This window comes from Carassius carassius, chromosome 12 (assembly GCF_963082965.1).
Source record: "Carassius carassius chromosome 12, fCarCar2.1, whole genome shotgun sequence".
Lineage (NCBI taxonomy): Eukaryota > Metazoa > Chordata > Actinopteri > Cypriniformes > Cyprinidae > Carassius > Carassius carassius.
In genome coordinates, this window is record NC_081766.1 from 14719991 (window position 1) to 14737542 (window position 17552).

General features: G+C 37.4%; 1 protein-coding gene across 5 annotated transcripts in view; it reads right to left on the reverse strand.

Moving 5' to 3' along the window:
• Positions 1 to 17552, reverse strand: part of LOC132154895 (disks large-associated protein 1-like) — a 141852-nt gene that overhangs the window by 20808 nt on the left and 103492 nt on the right. For all 5 annotated transcript variants that reach the window (XR_009437206.1, XM_059563618.1, XM_059563617.1 and 2 more), the window contains exons 5-6: positions 16586 to 16763; positions 15279 to 15519 (exon numbers count right to left, since the gene is read on the reverse strand). Coding sequence is in view for 4 of the 5 variants with exons in the window: in XM_059563618.1 (XP_059419601.1) it covers positions 15279 to 15519; positions 16586 to 16763 (419 nt within the window). In the remaining variant the exon portion in view is untranslated. The remainder of the gene's footprint in view (positions 1 to 15278; positions 15520 to 16585; positions 16764 to 17552) is intronic.

Consider the following 17552-nt stretch of genomic DNA (forward strand, 5'->3'; position numbering starts at 1 on the left):
GGAAGCTTTGGCATTGATTTTGGCTATTCAACATTTTGAGGTTTATTTGGGCAGCGGCAGTCCGATTAAGGTGATGACTGATCACAATCCTTTAGTCTTTTTACAGCGTAGTTGTACTACCAACCAGCGCTTAATGAGGTGGAGTTTGTTTCTGCAATCATATCCTTTACAAATTCATCACATTAAAGGAAAGGAAAATGTTCTAGCTGACGCACTGTCTCGTGTGTAATGTTCTGGCCTGTGACCTTTGGGCGATTTCTAAATATGAATTCTTCCATAAATGTGGTCTTTTGTGCATGCTGAATTCCCATTTACTAGTAGGTCTCTTTTTCTCTTCTATTTAAATTGGGGTAGATTTATTTTTCCTCATTTTGGGGTTATGTTTATTAATTGTATTAAATAATCCAGATTATTTAATGTCTTGTGGGTGGAGGTGTTACATCCCTGCCCCTGTTTTCTTTTATCTTTTGAGTTATAGGACTGACTCCTCCTTGATGGGCGGAATTGCTCTAATGAAGATCAGCTGCACCTGTGGCAAACTATTTAAGGAGCTCCTGAATTTTGCCTAGCTCTCTCTCATTTGTGTTTTGTGATTTTTGTTTGAAGAGTGGGTTCTTGAGTTTGTGTTCCCATATGATTTCCACAACTCTACCAACCTCATTTCCAACTGTTTATTGATTTGATTTTGTGTTGATATTTACTATAATTATCTTATGTTCGAACCCTAGACATTATTTGTTTAATTTTAAATAAACTTACAATTTCTTTATTTGAAATCATCTTGTCAGTTGTCCTCTTTATGTTATGACTTTGAGCCGGGTCGTAACAGTTGTCCATAACATACGCCTGCTCATACCATAACCCCACCGCCACCATGGACCACTTGATCCACAACACTGATATCAGCAAACTGCTCACTCACACGACGCTATACACACTGTCTGCCATCTGCCCTGTACAGTAAAAACCGGGATTCATCCGTGAGGAGAACACCTCTCCAAAGTGCCAGATGCCATCGGATGTGAGCATTAGCCCTCTCAAATCGGTTACGACGACGAACTGCAGTCAGGTTGAGATCCCAATGAGGATGATGAGCATGCAAATGAGCAGACGGTATCTGACAGTTTGTGCAGTAATTCTATGGTTATGCAAAACGATTGTTGCAGCAGCTGTCCAGTTGGCTGGTCTCAGATGATCTTGGAAGTGAAGATGCTGGATGTGGAGGTCCTGGGCTGGTGTGGTTACACGTGGTCTGCGGTTGTGAGGCCAGTGGATGTACTGCCAAATTATCTGAAACGCCTTTGGAGATGACTTATGGTAGAGAAATGAACATTGAATTCATGGGCAATAGCTCTGGTGGACATTCCTGCAGTCATGCCAATTGCACGCTCCCTCAAAACTTGCAAGATCTGTGGCATTGTGCTGTGAGATAAAACTGCACATTTTAGAGTGGCATTTTATTGTGGCCAGCCTAAGGCACACCTGTGTAATAATCATGCTGTCTAATCTAACATCTTGATATGCCACACTTGTGAGGTGAATGGAATATCTCGGCAAAGGAGAAGTGCTCACTAACACAGATTAAGACAGATTTGTGACCAATATTTGAGAGAAACAGGCCTTTTGTGTGCATAGAAAAAGCCTTAGATCTTTGAGTTCAGCTCATGAAAAATGGGGGCAAAAACAAAAGTGTTGCATTTATAATTTTGTTCAGTGTATATTGGTACATAAGATAAATGTATATTGTAATAATATACAATATTAATATAAAACACATTGTATTACATTAATAATAAAGATAACATAAATAATAAATATGTTTCCAAAATGGCACTGTATTAGATTATCATTGCACTAAAGTCAAAAAATTATATTATATCATATTACATTATATGCAAAGGTATTTGTACTCCAAATCCTCATTCAATCACTGTCAGCAATAAAATAAAATATCTCATAAGTAATGACAAAAGAACGAAGGAAAAGAATGGAGAATAATTTCCTCAACCAAGGCAGATAACAAGAAGCTGACAAAGCCATCCAAGCAGCGACTCTCCAGACTGAAAATAAGGAATAATGTGGCAGAGCGTCGCCACAGCTTCCACTGATAAATGCTTGCTTCCCACTGCTGTACTTGTGAAAGTGTTTAGTGTGTGTGTGTGTGTGAGTCAGGCATCAACTAAGAGTGACTGTGACGGGCCTTCTTCTCCAGGAGCAGTATTATCCCATCCATATCTCAGCCTCGAGCTCAGCCCGCACCAGTATTACATGCACGTCATGTACAATCACACTTCACCCCTGACACACATCCCCACACACACTTTGCCAGATTCCATGCTCAACTCAACCAGAGAAAAAGAAGTTTAGGAATAACAGGCAAGCATATAATCAGCAGTGCTTCCTCCAATATCTGTTCATGGTAAGACAAATTGTGCAGAAACCCACTGGCACCTGAACCTGAATTGTGAAGTGTTCACTGTGCCATTTTTCCACAAATAAATTCTATTATATATTTAAAAAATAACTAATACAGAACAGTTCACTTATTTATTTTCTCAGCTATGTAATTTGTTTAGGAAGATCACTGTGGTCACTCTTTTAAGAAAACGCACACAAAACAATTGATTTAAACTTCACTATTTTGTAACAAAACACACGGATCACACAGATTATAATCAAAATGGTTACTATACATATCCTTTGCATTCACTTTCTTTCCTGCTCACTTTGAAGCAGTGGAACATTGACCGCTTGTGACTGGATCACTGAAAATGAATCAGAATACCAGGTGGAAACGGGCCAAAGTCATCATCAAGTAATATATATATATATATATATATATATATATATAAAGCAGGGGTGGGGTCCGCGAACAAAATAAAAGAATGCGTTATATAAATATGTTCTGACAGTGCATTGAGTACAGACATGGTTGACAGCTGTTAATACACAATTAACATTTTAGATCACAAACTGTACTATATAAGTTTTATTTTCAAACTGAAAGCATAAATCTAAGCTATGCCATGCCGTTTTCAAAGCACCATGCAAAACTGTGACATTCATCCAGTGATGCTCTTTTATGGCGTTATATTTTAGTCAAAGGTTATGAGCGTGTAAGACATGCTCACGAGCACATTATTCTATTTCACACGCGCAAAAATTAACCTTCAGCTGGCATGATAAAAGTACTCGCGCACAAATTCAACAACCGAGAGGTGTACAGGTAGCTGCGAGCGAGCGCCTGGCATACTCTCATAGGTTAACTCTGCTTGTACAGTGGAATCCTGCTCGCGCACAGGGGCTTCTGCTCGAAGGAGTGCTGTTTTGCTCGAGCACTGGTTTCTGCTCACTCAGCTGATTTCTGCTCCCTCGAGTCTACATGACTTTTGACAATTTGGGGACGGAAACCAAGGAGGGCACTGACCCTCTAATGATTGGTCACTTTCACACAGGGACATCCTTGTACCTTGATTGACAGCTCTCATTACAGGAAGCATGGAGTCAAAGTATCTGACGGAGTTCAGTCATTCAGTTAACACTGCACAGTGGACGGAATGGCGGCGACACCTGAAGATGTAGGTGTAAGTGATATTGATATATGATGGGGGCTGTGTGTTTGACAATGTAGCAATTTTATCTGAAATTTGTTTGGAACATGTAAGTAGCTGACATAAGCTAATCAACCTTAACTAGCAAGTTTTAGGCTAGCGAGCTAGCAAACTCAGCAGGGGCTAACGTTAGGTTTTTATTTCGATTTTATTTCTTTATTTTTTCACCTTGTTAAGATCAGATATATGAAGCTGTATATTGATTCAATTCCGTATACGTGTTAAAATTGTAATTTGACAAAATGTTAATAAAATTTGTGAAAAAAAAAAAAAAAACGTTAGGTGTCTCTCAGCAAACTAGCGTTTTAGTCAGTGCTGCATGTGTAAAACAAAACGTAAAGTATGGCCAGTGCAAAAAATAAAGAAATAAAGAAATAAAATAGAAATAAAAACCTAACGTTAGCCCCTGCTGAGTTTGCTAGCTCGCTAGCCTAAAACTTGCTAGTTAAGGTTGATTAGCTTATGTCAGCTACTTACATGTTCCAAACAAATTTCAGATTAAATTGCTACATTGTCAAATACACAGCCCCCATCATATATCAATATCACTTACGCCTACATCTTCAGGAGTCGCCGCCATTCTGTCCACTGTTTTTTATTTATTTTATTTTTTTTATTTTTAATATGCAATAGAAAAAACAACAACAACAACAAATACAATTACAATGATAAAGAACAAAAGACAATGAGGGTTACAAACAATATTCCAAAAGCAAACTATGTTAGCTTATAAAACTTACACCATGAAAGAGTCTTACATGCAATAGAATTATTCAAGTTTCTTAAAGAGTTTACATACAGATCAAAATCTTTCCTGAAAATAAAAAAGTAGGGATTTTTCTTTGAAAATTTACACTTATGAATGTAAAATTTAGCAAGATAAAGCAATAAATTGATAATAAATTTACAGTGAGAAGGGTCTAAATTCAAAGAATAACCAAAAAACACAATTTTAAGGGTTAAACAAAAGTTTGAATATAAATATTTTTTAACAAAATTGGAAAAATCCATCCAGAAGACTTTACAGTAAGTACAATCCCAAAACAAGTGGTTGATCGTTTCTTCATACTGAAGGCAAAATGAGCATTTGGTTGAAATACTATTGTTAAATTTAGCAAGTTTATAATTTATTGGATAACAATTATGGATCATTTTAATAGAGACTTCAACAACTTTATTAGGTAAGAGGAATATTTTTGTCGAAGAAGCCAAAAATCTTCCCATTTTATATCACTAAATATATTAGTCCAAAAACTCACACAAGCAGGTAAAGAAATCTGAGATCTATTAATAATTGAACGAATGTCTTTGTTTAACATGGTATTGAAAAGACTTTGGTCAACAAATAAGTTAGTATTGTCAAAAAGAGGAGAGTCTAATGAGCCTTTAGGGCCAGATTTTATTAAAGGTATAATACAATCAGGAATTGCACCAAACACAATGGCATATTCTCTTGGGGGGACTGGAAAAGAGAATTCTTGCATAAATTGTTCATAAGTAAAAAGAACACCACGATCATCTAAAAGTTGGCTGACTAAAAGTATATTTTTATCAAACCAATTGTGGAAAAAAAGAGATTTATTTTTATATCTAATATTTTTATTATTCCAAATAAAGTAGCTATGTGGAGAAAAATTATAATTATATATAAGTGACCAACTTATTAAATCCTGTTTATGAAAACAAGATAAAGATATTAAGTTATAGTTATTTTATAGTTATAGATAAGTTATTTTAGAGATGTCAAAGTTGCAGCGCAACAGAAAATGTAAACCTCCAGCAGAATTAAATATATGATTTGGAATAAAATTCCAACAGGATGTAGGGTTGTTTAAAAATATTTTTATCCATTTAACTTTAAATTAATTGTTAAGAGTAGAAAAATCCACATTCCGTCCACTGTGCAGTGTTAACTGAATGACTGAACTCCGTCAGATACTTTGACTCCGTGCTTCCTGTAATGAGAGCTGTCAATCAAGGTACAAGGATGTCCCTGTGTGAAAGTGACCAATCATAAGAGGGTCAGTGCCCTCCTTGGTTTCCGCCCCCAAATTGTCAAAAGTCATGTAGACTCGAGGGAGCAGAAATCAGCTGAGCGAGCAGAAATCCAGTGCGCGAGCAAAACAGCACTCCGCGAGCAGAAGCCCGCTGTGCGCGAGCAGGATTCCACTGTACAAGCAGAGTTAACCTATGAGAGTATGCCAGGCGCTCGCTCGCAGCTACCTGTACACCTCTCGGTTGTTGAATTTGTGCGCGAGTACTTTTATCATGCCAGCTGAAGGTTAATTTTTGCGCGTGTGAAATAACATAATGTGCTCGTGAGCATGTCTTACACGCTCATAACTTTTGACTAAAATATAACGCCATACTCTTTAATCAGCAGCAGTGCTAAATCCGGAAGCACGTATACTTACTTGCCGGCAACCTGCCAAAATAAAAGCCTGCTGATTTTAAGTTTGAATATGATGAAAATGCTTTTATTTATTTATTTTTAACTAAATAAAGTGCAATAATATTATATATTATATAATATTTTTTATATTTAATGGGTCACGCTATATGCAGTGTGTGAGGACCAAACCAAATATCCAGGTTCTCTTATTAGAACCAGGCTGAAAAAATGATGTGCACCCCTGATATAAAGCATATACAGTTTAAAATAATGCATGGCCTGTGTTTTTGCATCCAAGTAATAAAAAAAGTAAAATGAATATATAAAATAAAGGAAATAAGAAATGATCCCTGAATGCTGTCACAATTGTAAGATTTAAAGTCACATTTTGGGACATAAATTTAAATGGTAAAATACAGTCACAAATAGTACAATGTCAACATAAAAAAAAAAAAAACTGCTATGAACTTGTTTCAGTATTCAGTCCTTGTGATATTTCCAGTACAAAGTTTTCCCACAGCTTCACTTCCATATTGAAAATCAATGATGACATGTGGATGAACTACAGATAAAAAAGTGGCCATATATTTAGCTTTTATTTAGAATATATCCGGCTGTTTTTCACACATTTTTTGTCTAATATTTTTTTACTCTCTTTGCATGGGAGGTGCGAGGCGACACACTTGTATAGCTTAAAGGGAAGATTGATCATCAGTCCCAGAGATGGCAGCTGTGGCATTTTCCTGCCACACACAGACTGAAGACAGCTCTAAAATAGCCCCCGTCCTTTGACTATGAATCTAAATGATAGCTGCTGCTGGGCCAGGAACACAGTATAGAGACAGTGGGAGGATTTCACAGTTGCAGCCTGAGGACGTCACAGCTAAAGTGTCATCGGCGCGCTCTGTGCAGTCAGCATTACAAAACGGTACAACATTGTGCAAACAAATGCTATGCACTGCAACTGTCCACCTGTTAACATCTAACCCCTGGCTGCTTCTATAAGCTTTATGCCTTTTACTTCACCACCTCTCTCATTTAATCTCTGCCTGTTGGGGGTCAGAAACCTCTGATGGTGTTGTACAGCTCAGGCTCACTTTAATATTTAATAACCAAACACCACTGTGTAAATACACATACATGCTCCAGGTTTGAATGTTTTAACCTTACTGATATAAAGCAACAAGTTCAGCTAACTGAATCTGTGTTCGTACTATGGTGGCCATCCGTCCGGTTGTAGTTTGGACAGTCCAGTTTTGAAACACCGTGTTAATCTGCCGACGCACACTTGTGACAGATGCTCAGCTATTCTCTTTGCAAGATCACTATTTTATACTTATATTCAATGATATACAAATATTAATGTTATGTTTAATTCAATATTAAGTGATGTAAATAATAAAGTTTTAATCTATTTAGCTAATCATTTAATGTCCGATCAACCCAGTGGTATTTTGTTCCTCAATAATTCAGTGTTTTAGAATTAATCGGTTGAGTCAATGATTCAAATTTAAAACTGCATTCAGTACTAGCATACTACTCTTACTATGTTCAGCATATCTTTCTATGGAATAAATGGCAAGACTAATATATTAGTATGTGGTTCCAAAAATAGCATGTAATTATTTGAACGAGTGAAGCAATGATTCCCTCATTAAATAAACAATCACTTGTCACCATCAACTGGTACTAGCAGTATCACATTCAAAATATCTTTTCATAGCTCTATATTCAGTATATTTTATATTTAACAAATTAATCTCCTAAAATTATTTATGCAACTGATACTGCAGTGTAAATGCATTTATAAAGATATCATTCCTTATTGGAAATGTTTTTGTCACTGATTTGAGTTCATTTTCCTTTGACGAATCCTCCAATATGTCCCCTTCTTGAAGTTTTCGAATGGCCACCCTATTCCAGACAGAGGAATTAAAGGCTGCCCATTCAGGCATGAGAGTGATGCCTTTTTATTAAAGTAATACTGGGGAACGGGTGACATTAATGGAAGAAATTGCCCATCACATTCATTCATGACTCATTTAATGTGTAAGGGTATTCCTGAGAACAAGACTCATTATGTTTTCTGACTTATTGTCTGCCCCCTGTGGTGAGGATGAGATATTGCATGCTAATGGTTTGCTAATTAGTTGTACTAAAAGAAGAATATGGAGCAAAGCCAAGCCATTAACATTTAATCAAAAGCTGCATGTTTTTATGATAAAATAAACATGAAAAACAGCTTCAGTGGAACATCTTGAACATAAAGTGTAAAATCCTAAATTTCGCTACACTCCACTTCAAAGACTTTGCGCACTACCCCAAAGGCAGTGTTGCAGTATGTGATAAGGGCCTGCTGCGTACCAGGCAGATGGTGCCGCTCCGTTCGTCTGAATTCACAGTGGTGTTCTGAAGGGGATGAAGGGAAGGTAGGTGCCCTCTCAATGTCCACCCTGACAGCTCCCTCAATTAGCCATCTCATAATTTGTCTGGTGGGGTCTCTGTGGTGTGCATTTCTGGAAGGGTCCACATTGAACGAGGGTGACTGGACACGGTATCTACAGCTCAGTGATACAGGATCATTCACTCATCCTCGTGTTGTGTCAATCCTGTATGACTTCCTTCCCATTGTGGAACTTTTACTTTTGTAAAAGTGTCTCTGTTTTTTTTTCTCCATAAAATGAAAGTCAGTGGGGTTGAACACATCACTGAACCCCTTTAACTTTCATTATATGAAGAAAAAAAACCCCGTAGAAACAACCTTCAAAAGAAGGTCATACAAGTTTGGAAAGACATTCAGGTGAGTAAATGAGGAAATAATTTTCATTACGGGTGAACTGTTCCTTTAACTTACCAACAAATTGCTATTTAGCGACAGTTACAGCTAACAAATTCATTCTTGGTATATTTATTATGTAAAGGCCAATTCATATTAAAGTGATAAGTATAAAAATGATAAAGTTTTATTAATCATTCTTATTTTAGTGAATAATGAAGTCCACACCACAGCTACAACTATAACTACAGAGGAAAAATATGACATCAATCTTTTTCAGAACATTTAGTTTTACAGCTAAAACAATCAGAATCCACCTGACATTAAATCCTGAGTTATTTAATGTTAAGCGCTTTAAAGTGCCCCCTTTATGCTATTTCAAAGGTTCATAACTTGATTTTGGGAGTCCCCAACAACAGGTTTGCATGCATGCAAGGTCAGAAAACACTTTATATTTTTAATTATATGTATTTACATTTTCCTTATTTCTCAACAACTCTCAAACGATTCGTTCATAGATTCATTCTTCCAAACTCCTTCTTCGCGTAAGGATACTCTGCTTTGATTGGTCACAGATTGATTGGGACAGAACATTAAAGCAACAATTATTAATAATACTTACAGGTTGTGATTTGGAGAAGCAAGCTGGTCCAAACAAACAGGGCACTGGCCCATCTTTCATGGACAGCCAGTTTTACGAATCCTGCATTGAACTCGCGGAGATCGGAGAAGCAGTTGTCAGTTTGGGATTATTTTAACCACTAGTTCTTCACAGCCTAATCATTTGGAAGCGAAAATAAAAAAAAAATTTTGCAGGATGTCCACGCAGAACATTATGCATTATGCAAATGTGGTAACTTGTGACGTGTGAACTTTTGTGGAATTAAAATGACTCATTTCAGCAGTTCAGAGTCGACTCTTTCTTATGAGAGACAATGGGCCCTATTTTAACAATCTAAACGCAAAGTGAAGCGCACAGCGCAGGTGCACTCAGGGCGTGTCCAAATCCACGGTTGAAAAATGGTTGTCCCTATTCTCTTAATGAGTAATGGGTGTTTTTTGGGTGCAACATGCAATAAACCAATTAGAGTCTCATCTTCTATTCCCTTTAACCGCCGGGACCGGCGGACAATCAAAATGAAACTTTAATAATCAACATAAACACAAAACAGCGCATCAGCCCCTCGCGGACGACTGATGTGCACCTGAAACACACTTGCGCTGTGCCTTGCGTCGCATTGCGCCGGGTGTATAATTGGGCCCAATAACTTTATTTATGGTGCACTTACAGCTTTACAACTTTACAGACTGTTTACATTCACATACAGCTACATTACAGACTACATGAAATGTAAACTCCATAATTGGGGCACTTAAACGCGACTGCACAGTTATGTCCTGTGAACGCTAAAGGCAAAAGGCAATTCAAGACCACACAAACACAGTTGGTGTTCGGTACATACTGACTTTGACCCAAACAAACACCACTCAAACGCATTGCAATTCTCATTCTCAAATCAATGTCAGGCACAGATAGAAGGTCAGGTCATGTCTGTCGCATCTCTTGCCAGAGTCACCCCAGCCAAGGCGTCACATCAGGCTCCTGCTCCCTTATGATCTTTGTCAGCATGTGAAGTTTAAACAAATGGCAGCTATTGATTCCAAAACCCTGCCAAACTACATCTGTCTCTGGCTGACAGGTGCATCTCTAATTATCCACATCATCTTTCAGCAGCTGGCTAAAAAAAACAAAACAAATGGTTTTATTACAGTACCTCACCACTATATATTCAAAGCACTTATTTTTCATTATTTGCTCAGTCTGCTTTAAATTATGGATGTCAAATGTAGTGATACTTCAGTACCAAATAAATTACATTTCTCAAAATCTAGCTAAGGTATTAATGTAAACATAATGTATGTCCACAGTGAATGTAAACAGATGCAAAAAAAAAATCATTAATACTAATGTAAATTTACATAAGAGTAAATATTATATGACCCAAAAAACTTCATGCAATGCTTATTTTTTTTAGCTGTTGCTTTTTGACATCACTGCCCCCATACTGATCTAAGGGACAAACCCTTTAGACCATGCTAAATCAAATAATTACAAAGAAATTCCCCATAAACAAGGTCTGCTTGCTTATCAAGAGGGATGGCATGAAAATGAAAGCTCTGAAATAACAGTTTGTCAGTTCTGACAGGCTGTATTCCCTGGTGTTTTGATCCAATCCAATAGGAGCACCATGATAATGACCAGAACCGAAGATGTGACTCAAAGATGCGGTACAGAGGCCTGCACTTTCACTTGATTGTACGACCCACAGGTGAAGTGAGCACTAATGTGAGATCCTTAAGGTTATCCTATAAGATTTCAAGAAACTTTTCACATTTCTTCTCTTTCCTCCCCCTCAGCCAGCTGTCTTCTCTCCATAAATGCTCTCGGGCTGGTGGCCATATGTTGGCTCTCTGACTAGCCCCAGGCATTTGGAGAACAGTAGGAAGATGAGTGGAGAACACAGCACTGAAATCTGCATTACTAGTGCAGAGAGAGATTGCAGCACTGTCTCAACAGCACCATATAGAGTGAATGCAACCTCCAATGAAGGATTACGACATCAAACAGTTCTCTGAGCGTACTGATTTATTAAAATTCAACGTCAAAGTCTGCAGTGTTGTGGATAATCTCTCATTTTATGTTTTTACTGACAAGTATTACATACTTGGGTATTTTCCAATGTTTTGCAAACACTGTCAAACTTAAACCCTGTTCACAGTGACAGCAACCTTCACACACAGCAACCAGGCGTCATTCATTTTCAGTAAGAATTGGTGATTTCAGCGACTACTGTCCAGTGACTCTCAGTGCAGCTTTGAGGATTGGTTTCTTGTGTAGTCGAGTGTCAGGAACACAGATGCTACTTTCAACAAAATGCAGGTCAGGTATAGAACAGTGAATGAAACAATGAAATACTTTCAAAAGGCAATTTGTGTGTATGTGCATGTTTAAGCTATATACATACACAGACAAACAAAGTGCCTTTTGAAAGAATTTCATAGTTTTATATCATTTTATTATGTTGCAGCCTTATGTTAAAATGAAATAGTTTTTGCTTTGTTATTTGTTGGGTGGAAATTTTAAAAACATTTTTGTATAAAGCTGCAAAACAATGAAATGAAACAAAAATGAACTAAAAATATTTTGTGTATACACCATATAGACAAAGGTATTTGCAAAAACATGGAAATAATTTTTCTTTTTAATCCTATTGTTTAATATATTTATTTGCTTGACCCTTTCGTTACAATTGTGACTGCAATGTGCCAAAACCGATATCCAGTTTGTGAATAAGTCTTTTGATTCAATTCACTTCCTCTGAATTTGTCAAACTGGTTCATGAAGAGGTGTAAATTGTGGCATTCTCATTCTGTCCATCTGCTGTTTTTGTTCCACAAATCCAAGGTCAAAACATAATTCATATTTTGAAATTATACAACTTAATTTAAACCAGAAACTGGTCAATCTACAGTTTTGTTTGGATCTTGATTAAAATGCAGTGGCTGCCTCTAATTTTTAATGGCTACATATAGTTCTGTCTGTAATTCAGCAAAAAAATTTGCTTCAAACAAAGTGAATATTTAAAACAAATTGGCAATCGTATCACAATTGGCTCGTATGGTTGTAAAAAAATTGTCAGAATTGGAATCGCCCATAAAAAGCAAGATCAGTGCATCTCTGCTGGACATCTTTGACCATGGCGCCTCCCTTTTTTTCTACTGTCCTGCAAAAAACTATATTTTTGAAGAGTACTTTATACTTTATATTTATGAATACTTTATTAAATTATACTTTATATTGAAATATACTTTTATTTATATATCTCCTATACATATATCATCTAAAAATATGTAATGTATTTCCAGACTCTCGGTTAGGTTGCCATTGATACAGTCAGCTGTGCCATTGTTTATAAAAAAAAAATTTTTATTAGAAATTTAACTTTTACTCGAGTCAATTAGCCTTTTGCCGAGCCCCGCCCCCTTAGTTACTGTTGCTACTTCCGACAAACAAATGGTCAAACACGACCAGCGCGACAGATTGCAATGACAGGAAGAGGTATACACGTGCGTGTCAGTGACCTTTTTTTGGAGTAATACCTCCGCGATATCCTCCAGATCGAGACAAAAGGGGTTACAGTATGCCGTGGAGGGAAAAAAAGCGAAATCTGAGAAACACCATGACCTGTACCTCAAATGCAACCAGCACAGCCTTGTGTACCAGTCATGCTCTTGCACTGCCGGGAAAGTTCTCTTTCATATGTTATGGTCTATTATTGTCTATTGCGAGTAGCTATTTTTATTATTATCTTGGTGAGTAAAGGTTTTAAAGATGATAACTAAATACTAATTGAGTCTTAAATGCATAATGTAGACATATAGGCTAGCCTATATAGGCTAATGTTGGCATTATTCTTTTATTAAATTTCAGCTGCTATGGCGAAGCAAATAAGGCAGACTCTTTATCTTAATTAATTTCGTTATTGCCAAATACCCATCTTAATTTATAATTTATCTTAATTAAAATATTTAAGAAAGACTCGTTTTTATTGGTGCGTTGGCCTATTTATAGGCTAAATGAGTCTATACCTAGGGCTATTTAGAGTTCTGAGATGTTACGATGTCACAGAGGACTTATTTTATTACTTTGTTCAAACTTCCAAGTGGCCTATTACGTTAGTCATGTATAAATTATGTTAAAACGTATAAATGACTCATTCTTGACAAAAGGCAAAAGAGCTGTGTGCGTGCATACATTTGAATAATGTCGGGCTGTAAACGGGTTCGGGCTTTTAAAAAGCTGTCAATCAAAATGTACTTGTCTGGCTCGGGCCGAACTCTGTCGGGCTCAGGTCCTGTCGGGCCTAACTTTTAAGGCCCGATTACAGCACTACTCTAGTGTCCGATTTACAAAGGCCGTGGGCGCACCGCTTCACCATCTTGCTTGGAGTCAAAGTTTGTCGGAACTGCCTCACATAGTAACGGTTGCTATGATGTGTGATTGGACAATGGCCGTTTTGGGGGAGGGGCCGGCGAAAGGCTAATTTCCAAGGTATCTGTACCTTTACTGAAGTATGATGATTTGATACTTTCTACAACACAGAAAAATTTCCTACAGAAATGCTCCAAAATCTTGTGTAATAATATAATACATAACATAATTCACATAATTTGAAAGCTGAGACTTTGTTTCAAACAAAAAAAATTCACAAATTATTTTATCAGCATCTTTCCATAAACAGCTCTGTGACATGCAACTCAGAATGATAAAGCACGTCACATATGATTATTTCTACCTACACACTGTACATCGATATAATAAAAAATAAATTGTGGAAAACCATGCCTGAAATTGTCTGCATTCTGAGTTAGATTCATGCATTGATAATCGTCCATCTTGTTCATAATATGATGTATTATGCAGCACTGCTATATTCAAATGCTTCCCCCTGCAGAAATAAATCTGATTCCTTGTCAAAACAGACTGACATCTTGTTTTAACAGCAATACATTTGTTACCAGAGTTTCAACAGCAGTTATGCAGTCCACCAATAACATCCAGAAACAACAGAAACACATACTAGCGACCCACAGCATGACTCTCAGTGCAAACGGGTCTTTACAATCATATTTAAACTAGGGCAATATATTTTTAAGAACAGACAGGCTTCACCAACAGGTTTAATAGTAAACAAAAGCCTTGCATTTTCAAGACACTGTGGACATATTTTATATAGATATCCACTATGATGAAATCAAACTAGGGTATGATGCTAGGAGTGGATTACTGATCACTTGGGTTCAGATGAAAAAAAAAAACCCAGAGCAAAAGCAGACACAGGCCACACTAAGTTCACACATCCTGCCTGACATCTGGATCACTGTTGGTCACTCGCAATATCACAATAAAACACTTGTTTGCAATATATTTTCAAATCTCAGCTTGTATACATTTTTTAAGATACTCAAAAAAATGTATCCATTTTTGTTTTCAGATACTCAATTTTCCATTGCATATGTAGGCTACTTTCAGAGCACATGCATTGATTTACTCGTCCTGTATACATCAGATTACATCAATCACATTCACTCAATCATTCAGTTTCCCATTACGGCTGTTATTGCCTCACGGTGCTAATAAAAAGCAAATCAGACACATCCTGTCAGGGCTTCTGAGGATAAACATGTTGTGATCCACAGAAAAAACGACAAATTAATATTGATTCTTCCTCTGGCAATCTCCTTGATACATGATAGAGAGTTTTATGTACTGTTAGAGTGAGCTGCAAGATGGATGATAGATAGATAGATAGATAGATAGATAGATAGATAGATAGATAGATAGATAGATAGATAGATAGATAGATAGATAGATAAATAGATAGATAGATCCACAGACAGATGAACAGACAGATATATAATGTATTTGAAGGCTGACCTGTGCTGCTCTGGATGGTTCTGACAGTAGTGGTGGTTCTCGGGGGGGAAGCTGGGAGCAAAGGCCCGTCGTCGTCATCCTGTGAGCAGCCCTGGTCCATGGCACGCACGTAACTGTGACTCCTCATGCGGAAGCACCCGGGCATGGGAAGGTCCAGGGCGTCCACTCCCTGTGACTCCATTTCACTGAACAGACTCTCACACATTGCCTCGATCTGTCCGTTAACCTCAACCTCACTCACCTGCGGACAGAGGGGAAATACAGAGAGAGAGAAATGACAAGAAATAAAAATTAGAAAAGAACAGTCAGGAGCAATAGTCAGGCCAGAGCTTAGGGAAAAGAGTGGGGTACCCTCCGTCCAATGAGCTCCAAGACCTACTTAGCATGGGGTACTCTATATAGGGGTGCAGAACCAAAAGAAAGTGGAAAAACAGAGCCAGAGACAGCAGAGATGTCATTAGGAGCAGGTAAGAAACACAGAAGGCAGTGGCAAGAGGAGGAAGAGTCCAAAAAAGAAACGCAGTGAGGCTTGAAGGACAGCTTTACAGGGTAAATGAAGGTGCACGCCACACCAGCAGGGAGGAACTCCTCAAGTGGAGTTTATTGACACGGTGGAAGACATTGAGACAGTGCCAGGATCAACATGTTTATTAGAGTTGTTCAAAACAGAAGCTGAGGGTGGACGAGAGCGAGGGGTTAATGAAGATATGATAAAGTAGAAGTGTGGAAAGATGTGGGTTGTAGAAAGGGTGGCTGTTTTGGACAAGGTCTACAGCTTGCAGCTCTGTACCAGTCACCAATGAGAGCTAGATGGGCATATTCTTATTTACTCACTGTGAAGTTAAGAATCTCAAATCATCTGCAAAATCTATATAAGAAGGTCTAAAGCATTTGAAATGCTAATATTTCAATACATTCCTTGTGTATTTTGTTTTTTGGTCTTCCAGCAGATAGCACATGCCATTTCAAAGTCAATGTTGGTGCCAAATGACAATGATGGAATGCTTGCCATTTTGTAATTAACATGACAAATCAGTGCCTAAGTGTGCCTAAGACGGATGAGTAACTGTCTGATGAATGTTATCCCAGTTCTATGAAACATGGAGCATATTAGTTGGTTAGACATACAGTATACATCTGTGATTGAACAATGTTTATGGTGATGGCCCGAAATCATTTCACCAGTGGATGAATCGCAGGTCAGTTTCATGGTTTTTCACTGGATTTGTTGGACTAATCAGGACTGATTTTGACCTGCCTCCCCTTGCACCCCCACTATGACCGCGTGTTTGGGGGTGAGCACAAACCTGGCTGATGGTGCTCATAGCCCTCATGTAGCTCTCGTTGCGTGAGCGGTATTGTGGAGAGGCTAGCAGAGATTTGGGGTCCAGGGTGTCCATGCTCCTATTGATGGAAACTTCACTCACTGCCCGCAAGTAACTGTGACTCCGGATCTGCAGCTTTGGAGAGTGTTCTGTGGCGATACTGTGCATGGAGGAGAAAACAAGGAATTTTTAAGGATTTGCTGAGACATTTTAGTACTTCCCTGTATATATATATATATATATATATATATATATATATATATATATATATATATATATATATATATATATTTATACACACACACTCCTTCACACACACACATCTAATTAAAATAGATAAATAAATATAATTATATAATATATACAATATACAATATATATATATATATATATACAACCCGAATTCCGGAAAAGTTGGGACGTTTTTTAAATTTTAATAAAATGAAAACTAAAAGACTTTCAAATCACATGAGCCAATATTTTATTCACAATAGAACATAGATAACATAGCAAATGTTTAAACTGAGAAATTTTACACTTTTATCCACTTAATTAGCTCATTTAAAATTTAATGCCTGCTACAGGTCTCAAAAAAGTTGGCACGGGGGCAACAAATGGCTAAAAAAGCAAGCAGTTTTGAAAAGATTCAGCTGGGAGAACATCTAGTGATTATTAAGTTAATTGATATCAGGTCTGTAACATGATTAGCTATAAAAGCTTTGTCTTAGAGAAGCAGAGTCTCTCAGAAGTAAAGATGGGCAGAGGCTCTCCAATCTGTGAAAGACTGCGTAAAAAAATTGTGGAAACTTTAAAAACAATGTTCCTCAACGTCAAATTGCAAAGGCTTTGCAAATCTCATCATCTACAGTGCATAACATCATCAAAAGATTCAGAGAAACTGGAGAAATCTCTGTGCGTAAGGGACAAGGCCGGAGACCTTTATTGGATG